This window comes from Caloenas nicobarica, chromosome 11, assembly GCF_036013445.1.
Source record: "Caloenas nicobarica isolate bCalNic1 chromosome 11, bCalNic1.hap1, whole genome shotgun sequence".
In the NCBI taxonomy this organism is placed as follows: Eukaryota; Metazoa; Chordata; class Aves; order Columbiformes; family Columbidae; genus Caloenas; species Caloenas nicobarica.
The window spans coordinates 482,271-509,329 of NC_088255.1; the positions used below are offsets into that span (position 1 = coordinate 482,271).

A 27,059-nucleotide genomic window follows, 5' to 3' on the forward strand; every position below is an offset into this window, starting at 1 on the left:
TTTCAATTTTTTTTTTACTTTAAATTATGTTTACCATTGACACTCTCACAAATAAAATGTTCTCTCAATTTTTTCTATTAAGAAAAACATCAAAAGTTAGTAAACCCACCTGACTCAGTGTGAAAAACATTCTATTTACAACAGATGCTTCAAATTTACTACGTCACACATTAATACTGCCAGAAATGTCCATTCTTTAATGGCACGATTAATACAACATGCTATGCACAAGTCCAATTTTCTTTAGTTTACCTAATTCCATTAAGCAAGGGAGAACAAGTTTTATCTTTGTGGACAGTAATCTCGGGAAAAAATAATAATAAGAGGATCAAACGACAGGTACTTTTGTTCATAAAATTCCCAACTTCAAAGCGCTTCGATAGAATCTTCCGCCAAATAACACACATTTCAGAAATCTGCGCAAGCAGCTCCTGAAGGTCAATGACCAACCGCGATACTTGGACAACACTTCACCAAGAGCCGGGCACTTGTGCTCCCAGTCGCGTGGAAGGTACACGCGAGTTTGATGAGAGGGTCCGACACCTGCCAAGGTTCTCATTTCAAACACTTGCCCACGCCGAAAGTCATCGCTGGAAGTTTTTGGATTCAGAATGTCACACATCGGCGAACAAATTGACTTTTTCCCCAGTGTGCCGTGCAGAAGCACCCAGCACGTACCCTCAGGGGAATTCTAGGGGTGAACCTGTTAAGCGCAGAAGTAACATATTTCGAGAGGACATTTTGGTATCTACTGAAAACTCAATGGACTTTCCAGTTCCATAAGCCTCTGGCAGAACTAAAATTGGGACAGTGAACATTTTGAAAGAGCCTGTGGGTATTTTGGAAAATAAAGTTAGCGATACACAGAAAATAAGTGGCTTTGGTTTTTAATTCATATGTACTATCAATCCTTTTCACTCAGGGTTTCTGAAAATCCGGGCTATATTATACAGGAAAATTCATTTCAGTATTTATAGAGTATAATTCCTTTGCCCTATTGCCATCAAACCTCCCACTACTAACAAAAGTTCCTATTTAACAGTAAAATTGGGCATGTAAATTATCAGAACAGACTTCTTAAATACACTTTAGTCTTCTCGAGTAGACAAAGCAACATCTGCAAAATATTTAGATAAAAAGTACCATTTATTTACCCATACAGAGTATGTCAAGACTCAAGATGTCTTCCTTAACCATCCCTTTGTCATTTTATATAATTTCCTCATACCGTAAGTTACAGATTTCTTTGCTCCTAAAAAAAAGAAAAAAACAAAACCCAGAAAATACCAACATTTAGGAAGGCTAACTCAAATATTAGCTTCCTACTACATTGTTTCCCTAGAAGAATGACAACCTAATTTATCAGGCAGACATGCAAACAACTTTCTTGTCACATTCATAACACAGTAAATAATGACACCAAAAAATACTTGTAATAGTATCAAAGCATGCAAAATAGAACTGGTTCCTTCTGAAGGCCTGACAACGTTGCATACACGCGCATTATGTAGACAACGACCACGGTATAGCAAATGTAGAGATTAGCGATAAAGCTCTGAATTAGTAGAGAGGGAAACTTTAATTTATATCATTGCTCCTAAATGCTGAATACAGGAAGGCTTTTAAAGCACCTGTGTCTCCTGCAGACCCTCCCCAAGCCAATATACGACGCACAGCTCGTAGACGACAAACTTTATCCTTCCAATTTCTTCTGCTACTCCGCATTTAGTGAGCCTTGCCTGGTGCTGTACCTCAGATGCTTGGTTGCCTTGTTGCAGCGCAATTCTAAGCAGTCAGAACTGAGAAGCATCACACTGATGCCCATCTTGATTAAATGCCATCAGCCGCTGCAGCTTCCTCGGACAAACAGCCTAGAGCATTGCTATGCAAAGGCTTGTGAATTAAAAATGAAAACAAGATAATTGGGTTTTTTCGTATGAAATGTGCCACTGACTGTTGAGGTGGAAATCTGTTCTGGTATCAACGAGCTGTGAAGTACATCATAACCACCTTGAATATTTTGCTATTGCCTCATCCTAACTGATGGCAGCTACCATTTGATAACTGAGGGAATAGCACATCCGCAAGAGAATAAAACTGCTCGACTTGCATAACGAAATGACATCTGTGCCCTTAGGTGAAAAAAAGATAATACTGAAACAGTGGCGGGTACCAAAAACCAGATTAATAAGGGATATACCCAGGCGAACCAAAAGAAGCAAAAGTAACGAGGTGAGGACAAAGAGCTATAATTTGGCAACGCTGCCGATGTCAGAAGTACCCCGTGGACACCAGTGTGAACACCCTGTCGCAGGGACGTTGTCTGGACCAATTTTGCTTCAGAGTAACCTGCGCGTCACCTGTTTATTATAGCCTCACATGAAGCCAGAAGAGCTGCCAGACTCCAGCACCATCCTGCAGCAGCCCACACGTACTCAGCTTTGGCAAATCCATCGCGCCGGGCCGACAACCGAGGAAGGCATCCCTCTATTTTCACAAAGATCCAGAAGGATTTTGCAGCAGTCATTGCCCCCGAGCTTTCACAAGTTTTAGATACGAAGGCACCGAGGATGACTCCCACCCAATTTGTAAAGTGTACTCTTGAGTTAAAACACTTCCTGAACGCTACCGGGGATGAGCCTTCACCTACAGACCTAGAGTAAAAGAGATACATCCTTTTGCTGGGCTTAGTCAGCGAGTATTTGGAAACATGACAACAAAATATTGTTACTCTGGGAATTTCGGTGGGGTTCTGAGATCCTAGCCAGTGGAACTACTTGTTTGTCCTCCTTCCAGCTTGTTTTGATTAAAAAACCACCCCAAAACACACACCAAAAAGAACGCGACATAAAAGACAAAGTGACTTTTCGGATTACAGCACAGTCTAATCACACCCTTACAAATTCAAAACTGAAAAGGCGAGTTTTTAATGCTGCACAGAAAGCTTTAACACTTATACACACAAGTTAAAAAGTACGGTAGATTATACTTAGTACGATCTTTCTTATTTAATAGAACACAATTTACCTGACAAGACTGACAAGAAGTAGACAGAAGCTACTTAGCAAAAAGTCACACACTATGACACACCAGAACACAAGGAAAGATCTTCTGGAACAAACAAGCAACTTAGACCCAGGTTTAGCAATCTAGTGCACTGGACTTTTTTTGGGGAAAAAAAGAGGTATGATAATATTTGATTTTGAAAAGACCTTAGAAAGTAATCAAATGAAGATAAAATACTTTAAGTGAAAGATGCATTCAGGACTCGCAGTCTAGAGTCACAAGTCAAATGAATAGGCAGTAATACGGAAAAGTGCATGTTCTGTTTCTAAAGGAATGTGGTCAAGAGTAAAAAGCCTATCACAACAAATATGCTGCATACAATCAGTTTTGTACTTCTTGTGTCTCTAATTGCAATTTAAATAAACTCAACTTTGCCTTTTGCAAGGAATCATCCAGACATATATTTTCAAATACAAAGCCACGTGCATCCCATATGTAAGCTCTAACTTTTCTATATTTAGTATGTTTTTCCTAAAAGCAAGCACAATCATGAGGTCATGACGAGATTTTCTTTGCAGCATCTCAAATAACAAGTAAATAATCATGTAAATTCTGAAGCGCCTCACATATCTGCATTAAAATCGCACACAGTGTAAGAATTCCAGCTGCAGAACACGGCCAGGCTGAGCTCAGCGTAGCACATAAGAGAAAGAAGTGGCTCCAAAGTTAAATCTATGTAACCGTACGGTTTTGAAACGGCTGGCTGATCTCCTAGGTGCTGCACTTCCAGGACACAGCCCCTGAACACGGGGATTGCCCTGCTACGCGTGGCAGATGGACAGGGGCACACGGCCAGCCCTGCAGGACTGTCCTCGCTCCTTCCACCCGCTCGCCAACCTCCCCTCGCAGCACCCCGAGCATTTTCTCCTGTTTCCCCTGCAGGGAACGCTCTGCGGAACTCCACCCACCACAGCCTTACGGAATCAGGCGCTTGCATTTCTGCCCCAGCGCATCGCCCTACGAAGCAAAATACAGGTTTATACATCCAGCTGGTTTCCTAAAGCAGCCCTCAGGGTGATGAGTCACATCTGTAGTAAAAGTTGATGGCCGTAATTATGGCTCAGTCTCAGAATCTGAAGCAGTTGGACCACATGGAAATGTCCTTCTACTTCAGCTACGAAACTATGACTTGGTGGTTCCACCTCCCCTTTAGATTTTCCCACTATACGATACAGAACAAAGACCTGATGCACATGGAATCAAGACCACAACATTTCAATGTAAACATACATTGTATCTGGTTTTACTTAACAGTCCCATGTTGGGTTTTTTGGAAGCGTTAGTGTGATAAGATAGTAATTTGGCTATAAGTTCCACAGTAGATATGCCTGGCTGTAGTATTCTTTATTTCCTTCTGAAAAGAAAGACTAATGCATACACTTCTGAAGAGTTGCCATGTGGAGGCAAATAGTTCTATATTGTTAGTGTATCATGCATACACATGCCAACATTGTACACATTCACCGTGAAGTGCAGTGGTATGCAATAGCTGCTCGGGCAGCTGATGAGGAGAGCAGTTACCACAAATCTACAGAATATTTTATATGTAAAGCTGTTCCTTATAGTTAAAGGAAAAAAAAAAATATCCCTGAAGACGTGGTATACAAATATCCCAATTCCGAGAAAACAAATGTTATTCAGAGCAGCTACAAGCATTTGTGCTAACTTAAAAGTCTCTTGAACAACTGCTTCCACTGACTATTTAATTCATACTATTTTATTTATAAGAAATTTTCAAGGCTTGCAGCATTCGTCTAGTAAGATATAAAGAAGAAATCTAAGCTAAAGAAGTATCAACATCTCCTTCAGAGGAGCTAAATATAAGAACCTCAGAGCTGGTTCCCAAACACCACACAGACTCTGGCTATGTGGGAAAATAAATCAAACGCTGGTGCCATCCCTAATGGGAAACAGAGAGGCAACCTCACCACAGACTCAAAGAAATACACGGGCACATTTCAAAAACTAAATAGGGCAGCTAACAACAAACAAAAACACAGAGCTTGAGCTCAACTTCAAAACCACACTGGCAGAGGAAGATGAAAAAGGTTCTCTTAAATGGGTTGAATTTCTTTATTTTGCTTGTTCTCCTTGCCAATAATGTTAATACACAGCATGCCATCTCGGCAACGACTAGCCCTGATTTAACATTTAATTTAGGAACATGCTGTACATTGGACTACCCTGCTACAGACCAGAGTGTAGTGATTTCACTTGTTGTTGCTGTTGTTGTTGTTAAGATAAAACAACCAGCTAAGGAAATCATTTTGTGTCCCCCATTACATTTCAAAAACAATGATGGCCATGTAATGAAGATTAATTCTTTTGTGAGCAGACATAAGACAAAAGTACTTGTGCAGTTACTAGGAACCGCAAGAAAAAAAACCCCACAAACAGAGCTTATTTAATGGAGCCGCTGATTTAATGAATCTCTTTCATAATTCTCTTGTTTTCACTACTATTTTTAACTTCAGCACTGCAGACAGAGCCATAACACTTCTCCTAAAGTCTGTGCTAGAAATTGTGAAAAGACATCTCGGGGGAACAGAACATTAGCCAGGATTCTGTTAAAGAATGAAGAAAGAAACACAACATCCTTAGGGATTAAATTTAAAAGCTCAACACTTTCCTGTAATATACATTCTGTGCACAAGTCAAGCAAACACTTTTCTATGTTGAAGCCACAACGTTTTTGTCTGTAGAATGTGCACCTATAAGAATATCAGCTGAGAAGAGCCCCAAGAAAAGGCAAAGCCAGGTGAACAGCAGTGATGCCTGACACCTAGTGACGGATTTTTTAAATTAAGAAACTGAGATCGGGAGAAAATCTTCATTAGAAGATACAGCAAGATTTAACACATAGTCAATCATACATGTTTGGAGAGAAGTATTAAAAAACAAAACACAAAACCAAAAAACAGGCAAAAGGCTTCTCCTAAATAGCTCCTAAACTTCTGCCTCCTAAACTCCAGGGAAGATCACACAACCACCACATCTGAAAAATACTGAGGTCACAGCCCTGGTCAGGTACATTTAATTTCTTCTTTCGTATGAACTGCAACGTAGGTTTTAATTCCAAGGCTCCTACTAATGACTTCCCTAAGCGCATAACCTGTAAGTAACCCCCAAAAGATCAATGCTGAATTCTGTTGCTAATGGTTTTGGCCGGATTCTGGCAGAAGTGCATAAATGCGGTTCAAATAAAACAAAATAAATTATGCTAAAAGAAAACTAAATTCTCCTGAGCCTCACTCAAATCTGGGTTGTGTTTGAGGCAAAGGATCACAATAGCTTTGCTCTGAATGAAACTGCGTTTTCAACACAAAGCACTGGTAGAAAATACATGGTTTTAAGTGTTGGTCTATGTAAATAGCTGGTTAGAAGACAACTGAAGTTTGCTTTAAAATTAAAAAAAAACCAAACCACAAACCAAACAACACCACACAAAACTACAAAAATCACACTATATATAAACCAAAAAGCAGTTAAGAGAAAGGTAAGAAATAGCATTTCATAAATACCTAGTTTCGGGGGCACAAAACAAAAAGCAAGGTAAAAACTACAAGTCCTACTAAAAGATGGATTAGGACCTCCCAAAAGCCCTGTTAACAGTATAGGCTTTAGTGATTTACCGCATGACACACAAAAGGAGATAATGATTCCCAGAGGTGATTTTCTGTGCATCAGAACGCACGGAAGCGGAGCATAAATTATCTGACAAAGCGGAACCGCTCTTCTCCACACCCTGGCAGCCACACGCACTTCACTCCGCGGGGCGGTCAGGCTGCTGACTCAGACCAGCTCTCAATCCAAGGTCCTAACGGTGCCTTTGACCCCTCCTCTCCTATTATTCTGCTCTACGAAATCTGCTCCCCATGGACTCAGAAACAGCTGGGTTACAAGATGACATCTGTAGAACAGACATGTTGCAATACAATAAGAAGTCTTGGCCACTAGCAGGTAATTTTGACAACAAATCCTAAAAGAAAAGCCTCACCTCTTTGGTTGGAAACCTTACACTAGAAACTCATCCCTGCCATATGCCTAACTCATACAAAACAAAAAATTTGCTTTTCTCAGTTGGAGTTACGTTTTTAGTCTCCTCCAGCCACTAAACAATGTTAGGCAATAGTTTTGTTACGATTCTTCCAGTTAATAAAATCAGACTATTAACAGAAGCATATAAAAACTCCAGCTGTTCCTGCTTATTTGACTCAGTAGATCACTAATGGTCCTGAGCTCTGTAACTTGCATTTCTTTACAAGGAGGTACAAAGTGTCACACGGAGTCACCGACTCTAATATTAAATGGGAAGAGCAGCTCAAGTCTGGATAAGGATTGCCCAGCAGGAAACCGTACAGCTGCTTTTAAAACCAGTGATGGCATCATTTGTATAGAATGGCTTTTGTGGAACAATTAGGAATATATATGAATGAGTTCAGAAAATCATTTGAGCAACTTCGTGCTAGCAGCGAGGATTTTTCACTTGGCAGGAATCAAGACTATCTCCTAAGTGGAATTCTAAGTAAATGAATGCTCAGGTCTTAAGCCTGTCTTTTAACTGAGCTGCAGTGCTTTCAGCTTTTTAAAATGTAAAAATAGGGAATCTTAAAATTAGACTTACTGCAGAACTCAGAAAACAGGCTGAAGCTCCTGCTATGTAACTGGCAGTGAATTTCATTCAGTTTGGAAGACTTTGATGGCTGAAAAGCATCCCTAGTTTTCCCATGTTTCTACACAGGTAAGTCTCTTTTTTCCCTTCTATACCTTCTCTCACATAGACTTTGTAACACTCAGCTCTTTTTCTAAAGTAATTAATTTTGCAGTATGAGAGTTGCAGTAATATCCAATCCTCACCAAGTATATGCTCAGTTTCGAATACGTGATGTCTTCAAACACACGCCTGCCTTCCGAGCCCAACAGAAACATTGGATCCTGCCAGCGTTCTCTCCCTCAACACTCATCCCCTCCTTTATTTTATGATGAAATAACCTCATAGTCTACACAAGACGCAAATACTATGTACTGATCATTTAGGGATCCACTCACATGTGGAAAGCCAGAGTGAACTATAAAGTTTTTTTTTTCCTTTTTTTAAAAACAAAAAGAGCAGAATTAGTGCACACGAGCCAAGTCTGACCCATATATAAAATGAAATTGAAATCAGGAGTTGTTTTTTTGTTACTTTTTGGTTGTTGGGGGATTTTGTTTAAGAGCCATATAGACTCCAATTCCTTTTGGCATTTTACAGTTTCTCAATAGTTATATAAAGCTTCTGCTTTAAGTATTACTTCTATTTTGCAGGGGTTTTCAATTAAACACCCAAAAAGTTTATTCTTTAAACTCTTGTAACAAGACAGTCTTGGGGCCCTGTAGTTTTTACTTTGTGAAATCAGAAGGCCTCTGTTGATAGAAATCCCACACATTCTTACCAGCTGTCAGGATGGTTTTAGCGCTCTGCACTATACTGGAAGATCTCACAATTCCCGAAATGCCTGCAGATAGAAAAGCACACAGATGTTACCCATCTTAGCAGTTTTGTGGGGACTTTTTTATCCTCCAAAACACACAGAAAAATTAAACATTTTTCCAGTTATACAATCAAGCCAGACTGCAACATAGACTTAAGTGGAGAATGTTTGTTTCTGCTCTGCTTTGTCATACTAATTGAAAATACTCTCTAAGCTATTTTATATAACATACCAAAAAAACCTCCTCAAAATCAATATTAAAACAGATAACAACCAGTAGGAATTGATCAAATTAACTCATTTAGTGCTCCTATTATTTATCTACTAAGATGACTTGTCTCACACGATTCAGAATTGTTTCACTTGAGTGCTGGCACATTAACTTCCTATAGCAGAACAAGTTATACTCGTTGTTTACTTCAAGATGAAATTGGGATTTTGCACTTTTCTGATCAAGTAGAGATGCTCATCTTGGGCAGGGCTCATCTACCTTTTTTAAATTATCAGCTTTTGTAGATAAGTCTTGTTTACCACATTCAGTTCTCATTGTACAGTGGTTCTTAGGGATTAATGGAATAGTAGATAAATCATTTTTTTTAAAAAGTATTGTTTTATCTGTTTTAACACATACATATAAAAGCATGTTGATATGTGCAGAACAAAACCACTGTACATTACTAAATACTTAAAAATGTAGACATGCAGCAGTCCTAGAGTTATTCTTCCAAACTGAAAGTTATTCTTCTGCATTAACCAGATTGTAGAATATGATTTCAAATATTTTTAAATTCTTATTTCAAAGCTACTTCTATAAAGAAGAAAAAAGCTTAAGGAAATCCATTAATAAGAAGGATACAATATCCCACAGGAATAAAATCTGCAGGAGTAGGGGTGGGGCAAGAAGGGAACAAATCGTGTTGAACTAGTAAAATCCCCAGGGACAACGCAATTCAACTCGAGTAATCAGCCTTGTCTTGTAGGATTACCACACGGCTTGCCCTGTCCTTTACCCAGATTCTTGAACTAGGAAAATCTTTTGGCCACAAAAGCGAAAAAGGGGTTTTGATTTGTTCTCCTAAGAGTATCAACCGCTTGGCTTGAGAAGACGCTTTGACAGTGGCCGGCTGCCCAGGGGGCCGCGGCTGCAGGGCCCCCCTGCGAACAGCACGGCAGCACAGCTCGCTCAGGGTGCACAACTCCGAGCTTTACAACCAGACGGAGCTGCAACCGCTGCGGCTCCTGCTCCCACACGCAGCGGTTGTCACATGGCTGCAGTCCCGCCGCAGCAGCACAGGAGCTGCCGCGCACTGACGGGACAGCAGGACACCTTGATGTCCAGGTGCAATTTATCCCGTACCGTCAATGGAGAACTGCAACTCTCAGGAGTTTTATTTCCCCCAACAGAAATTAGTGTTAAGAGCTCCCTTAGCAGCTGGCTAGTGTGTAGTGGCTCTCAGGCATCTAGGCAGCTTCTGCTGTGCTCAAGGAGCTTGTAAAATTGGCCACCTGGAACTAAAACGTGTCAAGTTCTTTAAAGATATAAAGGACTCTTCAAGTACTAAACGTTTTCATTTTTCTGCAGAATAGTAAAATATTGATGTCCGCAGCATAAGCTTTAAGTTGTTGTACGAGCATTATCATGTCTCAGAGAGGCTGTGGCAATGAGAAACACCTCAACCTCTTTCCTCAGAGCCTGAGCTCTCCACCAGAGCTCACGTACCTGGACCATCAAAACTGGGAAAGGTAACATCAGCAAGCTAGAAAATCACCTCAGCATTGTAATGTATGACTCGTAAGATATATAGTTTAGTATTAAGATGAAGTTAAATCCTGAAGGTGTAAGCATCCCAAACGGACTTACATGTTCTAAGCAGGCCACACGAATTCCTAAGGATTACTCCTTTCAGAATCCAACCCAAAACATCTCTCTCTATATCAGCAGGAATACTATTTGCTAGTATTTGAGAGAACCTGTTCGCAATGAAACAAATACAATACTGTCCTTTTAAGAATGTATCTCAACACTAATATCTTGGTTTTGTCTCCCTTCTCTCTAAGTCATCCTTCTGACCTCAAAGAACATGTACAATAAGTCTGTATACCTATAATGTCTTTAAGGAGATTATAGACACTGATCTAGGCTTACCTTGATGCACCACAAATCCGCAGTCAGGGTCATGGGCAACTTGCAATAAAATTTCTTCCACATCTCTGTTTTTTCCAGGAGGGCCTACCAGCGAAGTTATCTTTTGTTGCAGAGTCCTTGGCAAAGTCATTAGTTGTGTAAATTGACCTTCTGGACTTTTATCAATCTGAATGTTATAAAGAGTAAGACCATAAAAATATTCAGTGTCAACAAAGTAAGTTCGCTTTTTCAAAGAATTCAGTAAAGTGTTCCAGTTATCTTTGTGATATTTGTCAGAGGTTACAGAACACGATCGTTTTCACTTGGAAAAATTACAGATAATGCTAATGAAAACTTCCCAAGCACTGGGAGATGCAGTATCTCAGTTCTGAACCTCACTCAATGCAAAGGTGTTAATTTTTATCCAAGGGAAGACTAATGTACACACATGATCTTGCTGCCTTTGCAAGCAAGATTTCATTGAAACGGAATCATTTCTGCTCTATACAATTTCCCTTGGAAACATAAGCACACTACAATGAAAAAAAAAGTTCCCAAAAGACCACTTAGCTGAGTTCCATCTATATACACACATTTCAAGTTTAGTTTGAAAAAAACATTTTCTCTGTTTTAAACTCAAACCACATCTGGTTTGTGTAATTTGAAGGAAACATCCATTCCACATTTTCCAGTCTAAATCAGAAATTCAAGGACCCTTTTTTGAGTAGGATGATACCAGCATGCAGGCCTGTACACACTTGAGACCTCATCTGGAATATCGTGTCCAGTTCTGGGCCCCTCAGCTCCAGAAGGACAGGGAACTGCTGGAGAGAGTCCAGCGCAGCCACGAAGATGCTGAAGGGAGTGGAGCATCTCCCGTGTGAGGAAAGGCTGAGGAGCTGGGGCTCTGGAGCTGGAGAAGAGGAGACTGAGGGCTGACCTCATTCACGGGGATCAATATGGAAAGGGGGAGTGTCAGGAGGATGGAGCCAGGCTCTTCTCGGTGACAACCAGTGATAGGACAAGGGGCAATGGGTGCAAACTGGAACACAGGAGGTTCCACTTAAAGATGAGAAGAAACTTCTTCATGGTGAGGGTGCCAGAGCCTGGCCCAGGCTGCCCAGGGAGGTTGTGGAGTCTCCTTCTCTGCAGACATTCCAACCCGCCTGGACACCTTCTGTGTAACCTCATCTGGGTGTTCCTGCTCCGGTGGGGGGATTGCACTGGATGAGCTTTCGAGGTCCCTTCTGATCCCTGACATTCTGGGATTCTGTGATTCATTTATACAAAATGTAAGCACAAGTCCTGAAAAATGCATAATGGAGCAGATCTCTCAAAAAATGTGAAGAGTTCAATTCCTCCCACACAAGATTTTAGACAGTTCCTGGAGACATCAGACAGGAGTCTAGCTGCCCTATACACTCCCTTTAGTCAATGGGGAGAAAATGACATCCAGATGAATCACTCGCTGACTACAGAGGGAGCCGACAACACGCAGCTCTTCACATCCACGCCTGAACCAGAACTATAAGAACCAGGGTCTGCCTTCAATTGTTTTCGAGGAATCTTTTAAGAAATAATTTTCTCTGTAACTCTGAAGACGCATACTTGGAGAAGGGGTTTCTGCTCCGCATTAAACAGCACTCTGAGAGCAGTTACCCTCTCCAGTCTGGGCTATAACTGCCAATAACCAGACCAAGGTGTGAGGAATAAGGTAGTAGTCTGCTACCAGGATTTGTTTAAAGGTAACACAACTGGGAGTATTATTCTAACTAGGCGTTTTCTTGGAGGAAGCATTAGTGATTCTTTTCAAAATTCATTTAAATACTTCTTCCACTAAACTGTTCAAAAGCACATTGATGTGAAAACACGGAGACAGCTGCAGTATAATGCAGATCTGCCTACACTGTACTCCAAAGCACTGCAGTAAAATTATTTACTGTACTCAAGTTTGCTTATATATGTACTTCAGTTTCTAACAAAGACACATCTTAAAATGAGACATTCGTGAGATAATTACCAAGGTGACTTGCCGACAGATATCCACATCCATGAGTTTGCTATCTGCAACTTCATGTTCAAATGCGAATCCCACTTGAACACTCACACACCGACATGTACACTCCAAGAGGAAAAATTGCTGTGGGACCCCTGATTGTGGCATATCTACCCTAATTGCAATGTTACACTTATATCTCATGCCAGAAAGACAAAATTCAAGATACTGCTCATTTTGGATACCTGTTTCCCAAATACTAGGGAAAAAATCATTTTAGTATGGGTATTTAAAATAATGGCAGAATTTTCTTTGGGTTTAGTCAACTGATCTTCGTAACTAGCACTGCAGGGCTTGTTTGTGAGATGCAGTTTTTGACTACAGAAAGTTGCACCTCTAAGTTATGGCCCAATCTTTTTAACACAAACCATATGTTTATTCACCACTTCCTGGAATGTGGTTTCCATATGGTAGTCATTAGAACATACGTTTTAAAATGATCTTCTCTTGTTCCCTTGCTAGGGCTCTAGTTCTGTGCCCATACTTAAAGCAAATGAGCAGTAGTCACCACATATGCAGAGCCGGGTATTTAAGGCAAGTCTCCTGGTTGCAGAATTAACTAAACAACAGAAACATAACAAATAGCAAGTACAATGACTACAACTGCTCGCCTTAGTGTATGGCATAATTCTTGCCTTCTGTCAATGTGATAAAGCACTTCCACTTGCTTGTTTTAAAAATGCCTGGAAGAAGAAAACTTGCCTCTAGCCTTCCCAGATGGTGCTTATACACCACTTGAGGGGAGTCCCGCAATATGTTGCTGTACAGCTTTTGAAAATGGGGAACATTGGGTTTCACTATGTTCTGTACTTTCCATCTGTCTTCTCCTATTACCATTCTGAAATCACCTAGTCAAGAAAAGAAAAACAGTTAATTCATCAGGAAAAAAACTCAAAACTCGAAGAAGAATATAATGGAAACTAACATAGTACAAAGCAGTCACCTAAAGCTTTACTCTCCAATTCTACCAATGTCTTTATAATCCATAATAAGGCTCACTATTCAAATACCTTCAAGCACAGGAAAATCAGATTCAGAATTGTTATGTGGCCTCTGATACGTTGCCATGTCATCAACCCACTTGTTCACATTTTCACTTGGACAAACAAAAAAATTCCAGCTGTCAAGGTCAGCCTGGAAAGCAGCAGTAACGCAGTAATCTCCTTTGCAACAGCTTCAGAGATTACTAAACAGATTGACCAGCCCCAATACTTTGTATCCAGAAACAAAGAACCTTCGATTTTTGAATACTGAAAGAAAATGATCTCCATTGTCTCTGCACTTCAAGGGCAGTGCCTGGAGTACAGCTAATGGTAGACACGGTAAGATCACAGCGTCGCCTTTTCCTCTTAGCCACGTAGTTTATTAGTAGTTTCAAAAAACAGCTACTTTTAACACCACTGTTACGTTACTGACCTTTTCACTTTCTTTTATGATACATGACTGACAAGTTCAAGGAGAATAAGTAAAAATACAGTCAGCCTGTAACAGAGCACTCATCCACCTCTGTCAGGTACTACCTGGTGGCTTCCAGGGTGACCAGCCAGGAGCTGGAGGCTCACTGCAGCACACACCAACACACAAGATCCTGAATCAATTCATTTGCCCACATTCAGGAGACAAATGTTGTTGCAAGGTGGCAACTCGCTAGCATTACTTGCTTTATTTCAATTTATGCCAAGCCGCAAAACAAACACTTCCCCTATAAATGGAACTGACTCACTGCTCTCAAAAAATGCATAAAAAAATAAAAGGATAAACATTTTCCAAATTAAAGCATGAACAACTCTTTTCAGCAGTCTCCAAGGAGACTGGTTGCAGGAACACATAAAATCAATTTTGCCCATTAGTATACCCTCCGAAGAGTTTAAGACTTAACAAAATGGTAGCAAAATAAAATAACCACAAACATGTCATTGACAGCCTTTTTCTTGAACATTCCCAACTGGGAGTCTTATTGCTTTAGCTTTGCTCACACAGTGGAACCAACGTCAAACTTCTCACAGCATGGTAGCTGATCTCCCATGTTTTTGGTTAATTGCACTGTTTCAAAGGATCTATAAAATAGTATCTTGGTCGCTAGTGCTCACCAAGAATCTAATGACATTCCTGGACAGGTTTCAGGTGGGCAGGAACGCAGCCCTGCAAACACCCCTGGTTAGCAACCCTGAGCTGTCAGTACCCTCTGACTGTCACTTTCAAACAGAAAACAACTCAGAAAAAACTGCTACAGAAAAGCTGAACAAGTTGCAGTCCAGACTGACCAGAGAAGTACCACGTGAGGAACAGGAACACTCCTCAGGAGAACCAAGGGGCGACACATAAACCCTGCCAGCCCACCTGTGCTTCCATTTCAAAGCCAAACTTGCATTTCTATACGAGCAAAGCATGTGCTATGTAAAGGTACGACTCCAACCAAACTTGTTCACAGTGACTTAATTAAGGAGATCAAAATTTAAACTGCAATGCTGAATTCAGTTGTAACAATCAAATCTTGTATTGAAGAGTCACTTGGAGTAATTTCTTAATTTTTTTCCATATCCATTCATACTAATTTAATCACTAAAGAAAGGAAGAAATTCTCTTACCAAAGAAAGGTTAGAAAATACCAACCAGGAGGTGAGTGTTAAATGTGCACTGAAGAAACATGATCTGGATCTTTAAGTTAACAAAATAAGAACCTTAAACACAGCACATTCAAAAAGAGATAAAGCATGGGCCAGACTATCAGATGAATCATTACACTGAGAGTGAAAAGAAAGTTTTCCCAACGTTTTGAACCATTAAAACCAAAATAAAATCCATATAAACAGACAAACCCAACATTTCACCATATTTAATCACCCATACTTAGCTATTCATAAATCAAGCATGTGTAAGAAGTTTTGTTCATGTAGCTATACCTATTTTCTATGAATAAGCACAATTAGCCTTTCCAAGCTGCTGTGTAACACAGCATTAAAATATAGTTATTGGAGCATTCAACAGCGTAGGCACGAAGCAAAAAAAGCAGGTGACTTGTTACACATCAGACTGCGGTACAACAGCTCCAACTACAGCTTTGCTCCTCACCATATACTAACCGGAATAGGAGAGTCCCGCAATCTGCATGTAGAGATCTTCTTCAGAAAAACTCTCTGGTAACATGAGGAAGGCGGCTGTGACCGCACTCTTCAGATTGCTCACAAGGGCAGCTTGCAGCTTGCTGTTCTCATTCTGCGTCAGGATTTTCACCTGAAAAGCCAAGTCATGGGAAGCAAGACTTCAGGAAAGCGCTACTGAAGATGGAGCTAGAAATGTTACTCAATCCAACATGAAAAATAACAAATTTATTTAAGATTAGACCCTATTATTATGGTACAATAAAGACTAGAGTGTCCCCTTTTGTTTACACGGTGGGAGAGAGAGGAACATTTTTTTAAACAGCCTGATACAAAAGGCTGATTTTACAAACACACTCAGAACCGCTATAAGCAACAGCCGTAACTCACCTCTGAAGAGCTTTTCATATTGATGAATTCAGGATTCATCAAAACGGTAAGAACGCACTAACAGAAATACTTCGTATGTGATTATGCAGTAAGAAAAAAAAAAAGACCACTGCCACACAGAAAGACAATGGAATTCCAGAAAAAGAGGTAAATTTTCCTACTTGTCTTCATCTATTTTTTTTTTTTTTTAACAGAGGACTTCTCTCATATGCTTCAAGTAGTTTCTTAGACATTAGTTGTCCTCCTAGAAGAAGTGGGGCTTTATTTTGCACTTTGTATGAGCAGAATGTGCACTTCACATATACACGATGAACACATCACAGAAGTTGAGTACTTCTAAGTGCCACAAATAAAAGTTTATTTTCAGGAAACATTCAAACTGTTTCAAGACCAACTACAGAATCCAGTCACCTAGGATACGGAAATATACTGAAATAAAGAGTAGATCTTCAGTAAGGACTGAATACAGAAACATATTATTGGAGAACGTGAGACAGAAGCAGCCAGCCTGGTTTACGAGATGGCAAACTATGCTCCTCAGAAACAAATCTCCCCAGAATACCTGCCTGTTGGGAGTCTCTGTCTTGAATGGGAAGCATTCTGGTTAAGCAATGCTGTCTTCCTTATAAATGGCGGCTTCTTCATATTTGTTTACTCTAGAAAAATTGCAAACTCACCGGCAGTTATAAACAAATGTATCCAACTTGCTTTTTCTCCCCAAAAGCCCATTCACATGCAAATGAGTTGCAGTATTACCTGAAAATCTGCCTCCAAATATAACCTGAAACACCTCAGGTATCCCTTCAAGTAAATATTTTCCTTTAGGAATGTAAATATTTCATTACTGAAGGTGAGGAAAGAAAAAAACCAAACAAAAAACCCCAAACCAACACATAAACAAGAAAAGAGAATCAGACCTATCTGCTACACAAAACTCTCCTGATACAAAGGACATTGACAAAGCAATGTCAGGGCTGGCCAATACTAGATTCAGAACATAATTTTTAATGATGGTGACATCTCTAAGGATTAAACTTGAACGATATCTCATTCTGATATGGTGGTGAATGCAACAATATATAGGCTGCTTGTTTCAATCATTCCACACTAAAGCATGAGTTTGCCTAACGTCAGATCTACACGTTAGTCTGGAAATGGGTCCAGGGTGGATTTTTGAAGGATGTTTCCCCTTCTTTTTCATTTTAAAAACAAAGAGTTCACTGTACGAGCAAACATTTCAGAATTCCTCCTAACTTCTCCTGCAAATTACTTCGTAATTTTTAGCATTAAAATAAAAGACAGTGATAAAAGACATTAAAATACAAAACATTCATCTGCCGCGAAGCCCAGAGTAAATTTTATTTCCTCAAACCATGGGAGAAGTTTACTGAATGCATACAGACTTGCTCAAATAAGGTCAAATAAACAAGACAGGTTGGCCATGAGCATAAACGAATATTTAAAATCTCATCAACTATTTCACTTATATGCACTTTCATAACCTGCTGCTGCAGGAAAACCCTAAGGACAGAGAGCAGAGAGAAGTCCGTGGCAGCCCAAGCAGCCACGCAAACTGCTCGTATCTTGGGCTGGCCCTGGACACAGCAGCAAGTTATGGGCACGTTTGAAGGATACCACAGTTACAGCCTTTCAAAAGGTGAAACTGCACAGAGATGCTGTTCCTCCTCATGGGAGACCACAGACTTGCTTTAGTGAAATAAAAGGAATAATCTCCTTTGCTAAAAATACTCCCTAACACAAACCAGAATTTTTTCAAAGGGAAATAATATGCTAGGCTTCAAAATTTAAATGCACAAAACACTGCAGCAGTGATACCACTTATGAACAAATTTTAAGCAGTTCAGATAGCTAGAAATCTCCCAGAAAGACAGAATGCAATAGTTATCACCCAGGTGCAACAAGGACGAATGTTGATTCTCGGGGTAAAACTGAAAGAAGAGCAAAGTTAAGGAAGGCTTTTATCACAGTATGGAGAACAACAGTTCTGATCACAGAAGGGGAAAAAAAGAATCCCATTTATTCTGATTTTACAGTATCCAGAGAATTCAGTTAACTAACATCATAGTTGAGACTTTTAAATTATGAAATATTTTAAATGAGGGATATATTCAATTTTATAAATAAGCATGACTCTCAGCCATCAGAACAGTTGAAACTAGAAAATGTACTATCTCACTTCTAGGAAATTCATACACAAGACACTGCAGGCAAGTGTACACAAAGACAAAATATTCAAAGAGAATCTCATTATAGAATGAAAGGTGTCAAAAGCACTATTCCTGTTTGCCATTTAGTTAGCCACATCCACACTCTGCTATATAACACGATCAGAGGATTTTTCCATTGCCTTTCAAAAAAAGTTTTTACAGATTCCGACAGCGGAAAAATTCTGTAAACAAATATGTGCTCTGTCATTCCCCTTCATGGGAATTTTTATAATATAGAAAAACTACAACTCCCCAGACCTCTCTAAAAAGTACAAGATATTGCTACACACCCTTCATATGCCACTCTCACCTCACTTCAATTTATTAAACACTTCCTTCTCTTAATAGTTCCTCCAGGACAACAGTAAATACAGCTTCTTATACTAAAGCAATCACTTATACTCTATGTTCAACAAAAAAAATCAGTAACGCTTCAGATGCTTTTAAAAAAATCTTCTTCCTCTGGAAAGCAATTATGCATCATCTGTGCTTATTTATTTTACTTTTTAGGTACAGCAGCATTTTTTTTTTCAGGAGACCCATCAGTTATGGACGAAAATTACAACGAAGTTTATTCAATTTTTCAATAGAGTTAAATGGGAATTTAGCTAACCAGGGCTATAAATTTCATGTAGGATGAAAAGCCAATAAACATTTGACACAAAAGAGCCTGGGAAGAGAGGTCAGCATTTCTAAGTGGCAATTCCAAACTCCGTCTACTCTGCCAAACATTCTGGAAAGATTACTCGGTCAAGGCAAGCAGTTCATAACAGAAACAAAACCTCCAGTGAAAATTAAGCCAAGATTTTCAAGCCGGAGCAAATGTTTTAGCTCATGTGCTAGAATAGCTTGGATAGCTTTCACTCGCAGTGACAGCTCTGGAATGGAACACCAGAAAGGCGCTGGGCTCTTCCTGCTCTGTACAAGTGTGAGGAGGAAACTCCCGAACTGTTCAACAATATTAATCTGGCTTCAGACAACCGTGTCCAGAGCTCGCACAACCGGCAAACGGTATGCAAGAGACTGTAGTGTATAAGAAAACAAACTTAACCCTGTCTCCCTTCCAAAAGAGATTTATTGTATATTTTTAAGGAGGTAAAAAAAAAAAGCTTTCTGTTACTACCACTTACAACATATGTATCAAAGCATCAAATTGGTTGTGAGGCCAGAACCAGCAGATATGTGAAACTCATACAACAGATCTAAACGGTTATTCGGTCATTTTTGGTCAACAGGGTGTAACACTCAAAATCCTAGTTAGTGATTTTATAGATTCTACAGGAACAGAGCTTAAACATTCACCATGTAATCTTTTGCTCCAATCCTAGCTTAAGTCTTGCAGTTTTTACTCAACGCAAATCCCTGTGAGCCTTATGAAGATAATCTGGACTGATTTCTTCTTTAGTCAATTAAACACATATACATTGTTAACACACTGCCTTGTTAACAATCAAACAAAATACCAAATTCTTCCTTCTTGTGCAAGTATGTACTTCCATTGAATTAAATAAAAGTTATGACGCACAATTTATATATACTCAGAAGATGAAAAATCCTAAAATAAATCAAAGCAGCAGCAAATGCAGCTACACTGAAAATACTCCCTAGTCATTGTTAACGTGAAATTCAGAATTCTTCCCTTCACTTATTTTTCTCAATGTATTAAGTTTCATTCTTTATAAAGATAACAGCTGTTCTAAGCTGTACCATGCTATAATACGTCCCTAGAGGCAGCAGCGCTGAGATAACCTATTCAAGCTTTCGCCTCAACATTTTAGTTAAAAGCATAATAAACTTCTGTTCAAAGCCTTGAATAGAGTTCTCCTTTCCTTCTCCCCTCCCCTCTTCAGCAACTTTATCTTAGCGCTGCTGCCATCTGCTGAAAGCACACTGAATCAGGCACTCTGGGAAAGCAAAGACCTCGGGTTTTTATGATACAAACATGGAGGAGAAAAAACAACCTGCTTAACATATGGTTCAGTCAATTATAGATATTTTAACAATACAATGAACTCGACAGTAACTGCACAGCAAAGTAGCTTTCATCTTTAAAGATTTCCATTATTTAACTGTGTTAAATTTTGGTGACTCCCATAATTTGTTATAAAACGTAAATATTACATTTAACATTAAGAGGACTTTGAGTTAATACGGTCCAGTTATTCAAGATTTACTACAGGCAGAAAACTGATTAATGTACTTACCTCTAGTTTGTTTCACATAACGCAGGATATCATTAAGGACTACACTTCACCTCCTTTCTGAGAGATCACCCCTCTAGGACTAGATCCCTCAATCAGGGCAGATCACTTGTTCAGTACTGACACACAGATCCTCAACAGGGAAAACTACAACCGAGAATTTTCCAGCCCCGTAATTTCCTGCATTTCAAGACAGATAACTGAACAGACTAACACTTACTGGTTTTTGTAGGCGTCCAGCGACATAAAGGGTTTTCCAGTGAAGTAAATCATCAATCAGGGTATCGGTACTAATTACACCATATTTTATCATCTGGAAAAAAAGCAAAACAAAGGCTGTTGAAAAACCATATACCTGCACCATTTTCACTACATTAAACTTAACTACTTATTATAACTGTTAATTCTAAGGAACACACACCTCCAATAAAAAAAGGATGCATAACATTAAAACATTTTTTAATGTTTTAACGAGCACAGGTGGAAAAAAAAATCCTATTTACATGCAAACTTCCATGGAAAAAATAAAAAGTGGAACAGGAAGATGCACAGAACCCTCTAAGACCCTTTCTATAATCAAAGATACAATAAAGTCACCTCAGGATCAGTCAGTAAAGCAAAAGACTTTAAATCCCAAAGAAACGTGGTCTAGACAGACACTGCCACTGAAGAGAACGGAACATTAAAATACAAATATTCATGAAAAGATTTTGGAAAGGTTATGATTGGTTTTGTACCAGCCAAACACTACAGCAATTGGAATAATCCACAGTCACCTTTATGATATTGAAAGCACTCACGAAATAGTTTGTCAGAGATCTAAAAGAAACAAGACTAGACATTTATGTGTCCTGTTATTGGGGTGCATCGGGGGCTTTTTCTTTTGCTCTTTGATGTTAGAAAACAAATTGTGATTTTGTAGTTCATTTAACGTAACTGGAAAAAAACACGAACTTTCAACCGTTTGTTATGCATTTGCACTTCCTGAGTTTCCAAAGACTATCACCACAGCAAGGCAGCCAACTCCAGGATTTCTGGGTGACAAGAGACCATAAACTGATTTTATTTGAGTCATTACAACATGAGATAAAGGCATGAAGAGATAAGCACAGAACTTCATAGCAAAGATGACTGGTCCTTAAAATAAAATCCCAAATCCCTTTTTACATGAAGAGAAAAAGGTTTAAACCCCACATTTTTTCTTCATATTATAGATGCTTCTAAACAAAACAGCAAGTAGGTAACAGACAACTTTATCTACCTCTCCAACTTTCAATGAAGAATTCTGACACATACTCGTCATTATTGCAGTCATGGATGCTCTGAGAAACTTCAGTGAGGTATATATTGCTCACATAGCATTTCTCCACAACTGTCCTTAATTTCCCATCCTTCCTAAAATAACTTGCTTTCCCTAAGTACAGTTTGTTCCCACGTGACAAAAGTTACTCAAAATTAACACCAAGACAGACACAGTGTTCCCCTCCCCTGAGTCCTGTCCACACTTCTCCTTACCAAACACAGTCTACACATAGATGCAGGGGTAGGACTTGCATTAAATTAATTAATTCTTAATTACACCCAAGCTTCACAGCTCAGGATGTTAGCCGTCAAACAACATATCTGTCAATTCCTACTTGCTGTGCTAACTATTTGCATTTTATGTCAAACTGTAAGAATCCACTTTGCTGTTACTACACAGCCAACTGCTGAAATTAAGGTCGTTTCCCCACATGCTACATCTCACAACCACCAAAACTGGCAGACAGCAAGTAATGAGGAATATGAATCCAGTTCCTGTAGTGCTTTAGTTGTAAATGCCAAACATTGCTCGCACTTCTGAAGCACAAGAGTAGCTGCTCTGCTTGCTTTCTAATTAATACGCTGCTTGTGAAAGTTTGAGACATAAACATGGAAGATACCACAAGTTAAAATCAGTTACAATCTACAAAATTTGCTTCCTGCACAGAAATCTGCTTTAGGCTTATCAATACTTCACACACAAACATTTTACTTTATTTACTCAAACTATTTGTACTTACCCTACCATTACATGGCACTAAGGTATTGTAGTAAATCCCTGCTCCGTAGCTCTGTATACTACTTATCTGTTTTGGCCCAAAAACTTTTAGGAAGGAATAATGACTCCGATTCTTTCGCAAGTTCATCATATGCCAGGTCACAGAATCATCAACAGCAAACACGAAGTCCAGCATATTGTCCTGTGGATGAAGAAAAAAGCATTAGGGTTTATATGTCAGGAAGCAACCACTGTGAATCACATCAATCTAAGATACGCAGAGTATTGAACTACCAGCTTACTCATTTTTCACAAGGAGAAAAAAAAATAAATCCAAAGCACAAGCATTCATGTCAAATAAAGTTTAGAGGTTCTGACGAAATTGTATGTTTTCTGCTCAGTCTAGCAGACATGGTCCAAAATTTTCCTGGTGAAGTGACCGACCTTCAACCCTCCAAAACAAGGGAGCACACGATGACTTCTCCATCATTCAGGTTTACGACTGTTGCTAATACACAAGGGCATGAATTGGGAAAGGTGGGCAGATCAAGTCAGCTTAGAGCCGGCAGCAAGAAACTGCGCTTGTAGTATATTCGCTTGCTTTTGTTAACAAAAGAATCCAAACTCCAAAGATTTATAATGTACAGTGCATTCCCTGTTGATCTGGAGAAACCAGCCCACATGTTCCCGGCACACAGACAAGCCCAGAGTTTACAACTCATACCTAAAACACATTAATATTTGCAGTGACATTGCTTCAAATTCACGAGGCTGACCTGCTCCTGTGGCTCACTCGCCCAGGGCTGGATCTCAGCTGATCAGTTAATACTCTAACAGTAAAAAGATGGTCTGTTTGCTAGCTTTTTTCCCCCACTAGTTTGTGTGAGGACGAGACGCTGTTAGAACTCTGAAATTCCTATCACCCAGAAAGGAGAACGGAGACACATTTAAAGTCACATTGGCGAGCAATGCTCAGAAGCCAAGCCACGATGATGAAACCGTGTAGGAACGACTTTTAAACGGCCAACCACACACACACAAATTACTATTTCCAAGCAGCTTGACCCCCAAGCGATGAGGAATGGCCGAGGATGCCCCTGGAATGCGCCACGGGCTCCGCTGAAGCTGGGACACGCTCTCACCCCTCAGAACCGGACACGACGCAGGCCGCGGACACACGGCCCAGGGACACCTGCACCACAGCTACGAAAGGCCCGTCAGGACCGTTCCTCCCGGGACCCCGCTCCGCCCCGCCGGCTGGCTGGGCTGCGGGGGCTCCCGGCGGCACCGCACACGGCCCGCAGCGGCCGTGCCGCCCGCCCCGCCGCACAGCGCGGCGGCTGCGGGACCCCGCGGGGCCGGCCCGGGGGAGGCCGCCGCGCTCACCTCGCTGTGCCCGGCCGAGGCGCCCGCCTGCCGGAACACTCCGGAGCCGTAGGCGAACGCCAGGCTGAGCTCCTGGGGAAAGTGCGCCAGGACCCGCCGGAACTTGACGCCCGAACCCGAGAGCGCCGGCAGCGCCATGGCGGCGGCCCCGCCCGCCGGCTGAGGGGCCGCGCCGAGCGGGGCACAGCGGCCCCTGCCGCCCGGCGGGGAACGGCTCGTTCACACAATCACAGAATCCCAGCATGTCAGGGATCGGCAGGGACCTCGGAAGCTCATCCAGTGCAATCCCCCCGCCGGAGCAGGAACACCCAGATGAGGTTACACAGGAAGGTGTCCAGGCGGGTTGGAATGTCTGCAGAGAAGGAGACTCCACAACCTCCCTGGGCAGCCTGGGCCGGTGTTCTGTCACCCTCACTCAAATTTAAGTGGAACCTCCTGTGTTCCAGTTTGCACCCATTGCCCCTTGTCCTATCACTGGTTGTCACCCAGAAGAGCCTGGCTCCATCCTCCTGACACTCCCCCTTTCCATATTGATCCCCATGAATGAGTCAGCCCTCAGCCTCCTCTTCTCCAGCTCCAGAGCCCCAGCTCCTCAGCCTTTCCTCACACGGGAGATGCTCCACTCCCTGCAGCATCTTCGTGGCTGCGCTGGACTCTCTCCACCAGTTCCCTGTCCTTCTGGAACTGAGGGGCACAGAACTGGACACAATATTCCAGATGAGGTCTCACCAGGGCAGAGCAGAGGGGCAGGAGAACCTCTCTGACCTACAGACCACCCCCTTCTAATCCCCCCAGGTCCCATGGGCCTTCCTGGCCACAAGGGCCCAGTGCTGGCTCATGGTCACCCTGCTGTCCCCAGGACCCCCAGGTCCCTTTCCCCTACACTGCTCTCTAATAGGTCATTCCCCAACCTATACTGGAACCTGGGGTTGTTCCTGCCCAGATGTAGGACTCTAGATTTTCCCTTGTTATATTTCATTAAATTTTTCCCCGCCCAACTCTCCAGCCTGTCCAGGTCTCTGGATGGCAGCACAGCCTTCCAGTGTCAGCCACTCCTCCCAGCTTGGTGCCATCAGCAAACTTGCTGACAGTGCACTCTGTTCCCTCATCCAAGTCGTTGATGAATACATTGAATAGCATTGGTCCCAGAACTGACCCTTGAGGCACTCCACTAGATACAGGCCTCCAACCAGACTCTGCCCCATTGACCCGCCCCAGCTCGGCGTCCCGCAGCCCCGCGGCCGCGTTCCGGCCCGTGAGGCCTGCCCGGGTGTCCGGGAGCGGGACCCGGGGCGCTTCGGGCCGAGTTCCCGCTGAGGGGGCCCATGGAGCTGAGCGGCTGCGGCGGCGGCAGCCAGGTCATGGCGTTCAGCAGACGGGTTGAATTTTCCAGCCTTCCCCCCGTCCCGGTTTTATTTTGACTTTTTTAGGGCATCGCAGGTTTGTTCAGCTTGGAGAGGAGGACACTGAGGGCAGAGCTCATGGGGCTGCAGCTTCAGCAGGGGAGCAGGAGGGGCAGGGCTGAGCTCTTCTCTCTGTGACAGGGACAGACCCCAGGGAACGGCAGGAACATGTGCCAGGGGAGGGGCAGCTGGACATGAGGAAAAGGTTCTTCCCCCAGAGGTGCTGGACACTGGAACAGGCTCCCCAGGGAGGTGTCCCGGCCCCAACCTGACAGTGTTCAAGAAGAGACCGGACAACGTCCTCAGACACACAGGGTGACCGGTGGGGTGTCATTGCACGGACGGGAGTTGGACTCCATGATCCTGTGGGTCTCTCAACCCGGGACATTCCATGATTCTAGGTCTGTGTTCCCGTTCCCCTTCTTCGATTAATTTTCCTCCTTTTTTTTTTTTTTTTTCCGTATTTTGTGCTGATTCGAGGCCTCCCTCAGAACAGCCGGCAGATGAACGCCCCTCAGCGCTCGCATCGCGCCGGCGCTCACGGGTGTCTCGCGCTGGCGCTGAGCCTCGCCTGGCTTTAATTTTCAAGTCCCACATAACAAACTTATCTGAACTCAGAGTACCAAATGTATAAAAATGACTCATGAGATTGAAGCGTGTCTTCTTTCCTCACGATTTTACGCTTCCCTGCGTCTGTCTTCCCAAAGATCACGTTTTATCTTCCTTGTTTTTATGGCTTTCAAAATGCTCTATTTATGCCGTGTGCTGGCAGCTCACGTCCCGTCTGAGGCGCTGCCAAGCTAAATTTCATACTTGCGCTAAGTTTCAAACTTCATTAGGTCCTTAGACATCATTGGACTCATAATATCTGCTTAAAACAAACACACGAATGGATCTGTAACAATTACAGAAAACACGGTTTGACGTATGTAATTGCATCACGATCTATACAATTGTTTTTGTGACTCCTGGCCATCAGGAATACTGGAAAGGAGCACCTGAGGGGAGAGAACAACCCTGGTTACTGTTGGCAGGTGATGTAAAACTTCAAATCCGAGGGCAGGTGCTGTCACAGAACTGCAGCAGAGCTCTGCTCTTCTGAGCTTTTCTCCATCAAGTGGCTTGGCCAGACCCTTCCTTCTGATGCCTCCCCTCTAAATACTCACTTTCAGAGGAAAAATCATAGTTTACATTAGAAATAATCACATTTTAACTAACAGAATATGTACTATTCTGAATAATGAAGTCCCGAAGGTCCAGCTGTGGCTGGAGTTTGGAGTCTTGTGTTTTCCACTAAGATTGTGATTCAGTACCTGGCAGTGTCTTCGCACTGATTTAACTGGTCATAAGTCAGATCATAGACCTTGTTCACATTATAATTATTAACGCTATTAATAATATATTGATATTGTTATATTAATCCATATTGATTATAATTAATATTTAGGAATTAAATACTTCATAGCACACAATATAAAGAGCAGTAGATTCATTAAGCTCACATTCAAAATTCCTGCTGCTCAGGTTAGCAAAAGATTTTGCATATACTTTGGAGAAGAGGATCTAATGCTAAAGCACCATTTATGGAAGTATCCAAAGAAAGGTTTTTGGG

General features: G+C 41.5%; 1 protein-coding gene across 1 annotated transcript; it reads right to left on the reverse strand.

Moving 5' to 3' along the window:
- Positions 1-24,200, reverse strand: TAMM41 (TAM41 mitochondrial translocator assembly and maintenance homolog). The gene is made up of 8 exons (XM_065642330.1): positions 24,045-24,200; positions 22,681-22,860; positions 20,859-20,951; positions 15,802-15,952; positions 13,421-13,566; positions 10,684-10,849; positions 8,499-8,561; positions 1-1,252 (listed from the first exon to the last, which is right to left on the reverse strand). Exons 1-8 carry the CDS (start codon positions 24,180-24,182, stop codon positions 1,176-1,178), a joined length of 1,014 nt encoding a protein of 337 aa, XP_065498402.1. The 5' UTR covers positions 24,183-24,200; the 3' UTR covers positions 1-1,175.
- Positions 24,201-27,059: the final 2,859 nt, after the last annotated feature.

What these genes read in the sequence shown, in the direction of transcription:
- TAMM41 (XM_065642330.1), bottom strand. Translation starts at nt 24,182, where the DNA reads ATGGCGCTGCCGGCGCTCTCGGGTTCGGGCGTCAAGTTCCGGCGGGTC. An exon ending in ACCATCTGGGAAGGCTAGAG is followed by an intron (nt 10,850 to 13,420) that starts GCAAGTTTTCTT and finishes TATAACATTCAG; the next exon opens with ATTGATAAAAGTCCAGAAGG. An exon ending in CGGATTTGTGGTGCATCAAG is followed by an intron (nt 8,562 to 10,683) that starts GTAAGCCTAGAT and finishes TTCTATCTGCAG; the next exon opens with GCATTTCGGGAATTGTGAGA.